Here is a 5,000-nt window from a genome sequence, read left to right on the forward strand (position 1 = left end):
GTTTTCTCTACTTTTTTATCTTTCCTCTTGATCTCCTTCTCCTCTTTCCTCTTCCTCTTCTTCCTCTTGCTCATTTTTTTCTTATTCTATTGCTTTCTCTGCCTATTCCTCTTTCTTCCTCTTCTTCTTCTTCCCATTCTAACAATAATCTTCCTTTCACCTGGACACTAACACCTCATTCCCCTACCTATTCCTCTTTCTTCCTCTTCTTCTTCTTCTTCGCATTCTAACTATCATCTTCCTTCCACCTACACACAAACACCCCCCCCCACTTTCCCCCATCCCTTTCCCCCATCTCCACACTTTACCTGGGGGAGTCGTAGTCAAGTCTGTGGGTGTCCCGGAACCAGGTAACGGCGCCCACGTTCTCCGAGTGGGTGTTGACGCGGCAGGTGAGGCGGATGGTCGAGCCCTTCTGGATGTACACCTCCGCCGGGCCCTCGATCCGCGCCTGCTGCACTGGAGGAGGAGAAGGAGAAGGAGACAAACGTTAGGATTAAGCTCACGTTCTTAGTCACACACACACACACACACACACACACACACACACACACACACACACACACACACTAAGACGCACATCACCCCCCAGCAACTTATCCGGAAACACTACTTCAGCTTCCTTTCTGTCTGTCTGTCTGTCTGTCTGTCTTTGAAGGCGTCCATTCTTGCGGTCACTTCTCCGTCCCTTCCCGCCTTTGATCCTTCCTCTTGCCTCGAATAAAAAAAAAGAATCCATCTGAACTTTCATTTTGTTCTCTTAAAGTTGGCTTCTGTGTTTTTTTAGGGGGGGGGGAAGGGGAGGAGGGAGAGAGGGAGGTACCTTTGTCTTTTATTTGTGGGTGTTTGTTTTGTTTGTTTTCTTTTTGATTTCATTGTTTTTGTTTTGCTCTTTTCTCATTTTCTTAATTTGGGGGGATCATTTCTCTTTTTTTTGTGGTTGTGTTTTCTTCCTTTTTATTTGTCTTTATTTTCTATTTTTCTTTTGTTTTTCTTCTTCATTTTCGGGGGATATTTTTTTTCTTATTAATGGCTATTGTTTTCTTTCTTATTTCCTCACATTTTTTTTGCTCTATAATTCTCTTGTCTTGGAAACCATTTGTATTATTTGTGGATGTGTTCGCTTCATTTGTTTTCTTCCTTGACCTGATGTGTTTCCTTTCTTTTCTTTATCATTTTATTTATTTTCATTTATTTAGTTTATTTATTCACTGACTCGTTTACTTTTGCTACATTTTTATCTCTTTGTTAACTTCTCTTCATCTCTCCTCCTCCTGTTATTTATAAAGTCCTTCCTCTTCTTCCTTTGTGTGCCTCAGAGTAATATCTTTGTACCTTGAGTGTTAATTACCGTTCCTCTTATTTTTCTTTCCTTCTCATAAATTTGGCTTATCCTTCTGACACTTTTCCTTTTCTCTCTCTCTTTCTTTCTCTCACCTTTCTTCCTTACTTTCTCTTTCTTTACTTATCCTTTTGACACTTTTCCTTTTCTTTCTCTCTTTCTTTCTCTCACCTTTCTTCCTTACTTTCTCTTTCTTTACTTATCCTTTTGACACTTTTCCTTTTCTCTCTCTCTTTCTTTCTCTCACCTTTCTTTCTTACTTTCTCTTTCTTTACTTATCCTTTTGATACTTTTCCTTTTCTTTCTCTCTTTCTTTCTCTCACCTTTCTTTCTTACTTTCTTTCTTTATTCACCTCATTGTGTTTTTTTCTTATAGTTTGATCTGTCTTTCTTTTCTTTTCCTATTTTTCCTATTTTTTTCTTCTTTTTCCTCCTCATTAACCTAATTTTTCTTATGTTTTGATTCGTTTTTCTCTGCTATTTCTACCTTTTCTTTCTTTCCTCTTTTCTTTCTTTTTCTTCTCATTCACATATTTTTTTCTTTCATTTTAATCTGTCTTTACTTCTTCTAATTTTTTCTACTTTTCCTCCTCTTCTTCATCCTTCTCATTTACTTCATTTTATTTTTTCTTACATTTTATTCTGTCTTTCCTTTACTTTTCCTTGTCCTACTTTCCTCTTCTTTCTTTTCTCATTCACTTCATTTTTGTTACATTTTCATCTTTACTTTTCTACTTTTTTCCTTTTTCCTTTTTTCCTCATTCACCTCATATACTTTTCCTATACATTTGAATCTCTTTCTTTACTTCTCTTCATTTTGTCTACTTTACTTTCCTTCTCCTACTTTCCTTTCCTTTTTCTCCTCATTTATCAATTTTTTTCTTACATTATAATCTTTCTTTTCCTTTCCTACTCTTTCTTACTTTCCCCTTCTTTCTCTCCTTCTTTAACTCATTTTGATCTCTTTATTTTCCTACTTTTTACTTTTCCCACAGTATTTTTTCCTTTCTAATTTAACTTTCTTTACTTTTCCTACTTTTTCTTTCTCTCTTTCCTCTTCTTTCTCTCCTCATTCTCCTCATACTTACAATGTGTCTCACGCCTTCAACATTCTCTTCACGAATCTAAACTTTCCTCATTAACATCCTCACGGTTTGGGGTCTTCTCTCTCTCTCTCTCTCTCTCTCTCTCTCTCTCTCTCTCTCTCTCTCTCTCTCTCTCTCTCTCTCTCTCTCTCTCTCTCTCTCTCTCTCTCTCTCTCTCTCTCTCTCTCTCTCTCTCTCTCTCTTTTTCATAGTCTCCCTTTAAATTTTACCTTAATCTCTACTCACATTTTCTCACATTATGGTTGTCTTCCTCTCCCTCTTCTTTCTTCCTCTTCCTTCCTCTTCCTTTTCCTTCTTTCCTCTTAGTTCCTTATCTTTTCTTCCTCTTCCTTCCTCTTCCTATTTTCTTCTTTGTCCCATCTCTTTTTTCTTTCTTCTTTGCCTTAATTTTCCAGCTTTTCTCTCCTCTCTTTCTTTCTCTCTTTTCATTTTCCTCCTCCTCTCATCCCCTTTACCTCCTCCTCCTCTTCCTCCTCCTCTTCCTTCTCCTTTTGCTCTCTTTCTCTTCTTCCTCTCACCTCCTTAACGTCCTCCCTTCTCTTCTTTCCTCCTCTTCCTCTTTCCTCTTTCTCCTTTGCTCTAATTATCTTCCTGCTTTTCTCTCCTCTCTTTTTCTTTTTTCTTCTTCTTTTCCTCTTCAACTTATATCCTTTACCTCCTCCTCCTCTTCCTCCTCCTCGTCCTTCTCTCTTCTCTCTTTCTCTTCTCCCTCTCACCTCCCCTTCTACTTTTCTTTTCTCTTCCTCCTCCTCCTCCTCCTCCTCCTCCTCCTCCTCCTCCTCTCCCAGAACCTCCTCCTCTTCCTTCTCCTCCCTACATCTCCCTAACCCTTTCCTCTTTACCACTTCATATCCTTTACCTTCTCCTCCTCCTCCTCCTCCTCCTCCTCCTCCTCCTCTTTTTCTCCCTGAACTTTCTCCTCCCACTACTCCTCCCTACATCTCCTTAACCCTTTCCTCTTTACCACTTCATATCCTTTACCTCCACCCCCTCCTCCTCCTCCTCCTCCTCCTCCTCCTCCTCCTCCTCCTCCTCTTCCTCCTCTTCTGGTCGTAACATTATTAAGGTATTACCGGAACTCCCAACACTTTGCAACACACCTTAACTTTTCTTACCTGTTCAATCTACCTACCTACCTACCTACCTACCTACCTACCTACCTACCTTACCTACCTACTTACCTTACTTACCTTCTTCCTTACTCTACCTATTTGTACGACTTCTCCCCCCCCCAAAAAAAAAAACGGCCCTCCCCCTCAAACAACCCCCCAGCCCCCCTTCTTTCTTTATTTCTCTTTCCTTTTTTTCTTTTCTTTCTTTTTTCTTTCTCTCCTTTCCTTTCCCCTTGATTTCTTTATTTCGTTTTCTTTCCATTTTTCTTTACTTCTTTCTTTATATCTTTTTCCTTCTTTCTTTTTATGGGTTTCTTTCCTTTCTTTTTTTCCTATTGTTTTCCCTCCACTTCTTTCTTTCTTTCTCTCCACCCCCCCCTTGACTGCCACCCCCTACCCCCCCACTTGACTGCTCCACACACCCCCTAATTACTCCCCATCCCCCCTGACTGCTCCCCACCCCCCTGACTGCCTCCCCACCACTCCCTGACTGCTCCTCACCCCCCTTCAACTTCCCCCCCTTCCTCCAACAGCTTCCTATCCCCTCCTGACTGCCTCCCTTCCCCCTGACCACCCCCCCACCCCTCCTGCCTCCCCCCCCCCCCTGACCGCCCTGCTACACGCCTCAACGCACGAACTACCGCCTGCTTAAACTTTAACAAGAAGGCAAGCAGGAAAAAGATGTGTATTGCCTGCTCTTGCCCCCCCCCCCTCACCTCCCTGCTGCCCCCCTTTCCCGCCCCCCTCCCCCATTCGTCCCCCGCCCCACCCCGCCCCCTGATCCCCTGTTAAGATGTCTATTTGCCCGTTTTTTTCCAGTTTCTCTTTCTTTTTTTCGTTTCTTTTTAATGTTCTTTTTTCTCTTCTCTCTTTTTCTCTTCCTCTTCGTCTCTTCATCGCCGACTCTTTAACTCCTATTTTTTGCTCCATTTCTTCTCCTCTCCTCCCTCGTATCCTCCTCTTTCTTCCTCCTCCTTCCTCCTCCTTCCTCCTCCTTCCTCTTCCTTCTCCACCTCGGCCTCCTTCTCCTCCTCCCGTCGCTGTTTTTTTTATTTTTTTCCTGGAGGAGTTTAATAAGAGAAGTTAAAAAAAGGATATTATTATTTTATTATTTTTCATTTGTTTCTTTAGTTAACGTTTATTTATTTTTTGTTTCTCTTCCTTTCTTCTTTTTCCTACATCGTTTTCCTCTACTTCTTTCTTTTTCTTTCTTTCTTTCTTTCTCATTCCTTTTGTTTATCTTTCTCTCCTTCTTTCTTTTCTTTTTTTGGTTTATTTCCTTTCTATCTTTTCCCCCAATCGTTTTCCTCCACTTCTTTCTTTCCTTCTTTCTGTCTATCTATCATTTTTCTTTTCTTTTGCTTTTCTTTTTCATTTTACTTATTTTACTTTTTTTTCTTTTTCCTTCGTCTTTCTTGTCCTTCCTTCTTTTTTCTTTTT

At 40.7% G+C, this 5,000-nt stretch overlaps 1 protein-coding gene across 1 annotated transcript in view; it reads right to left on the bottom strand.

Annotated features, from left to right (window-relative positions):
• Positions 1-5,000, bottom strand: part of LOC127007838 (kin of IRRE-like protein 1) — a 38,872-nt gene that overhangs the window by 15,766 nt on the left and 18,106 nt on the right. Inside the window, exon 4 of the mRNA XM_050879226.1 lies at positions 309-459. Within this exon, the coding sequence (XP_050735183.1) occupies positions 309-459 (151 nt within the window). The remainder of the gene's footprint in view (positions 1-308; positions 460-5,000) is intronic.

The sequence above is a fragment of the Eriocheir sinensis genome, chromosome 36 (assembly GCF_024679095.1).
Source record: "Eriocheir sinensis breed Jianghai 21 chromosome 36, ASM2467909v1, whole genome shotgun sequence".
NCBI lineage: Eukaryota > Metazoa > Arthropoda > Malacostraca > Decapoda > Varunidae > Eriocheir > Eriocheir sinensis.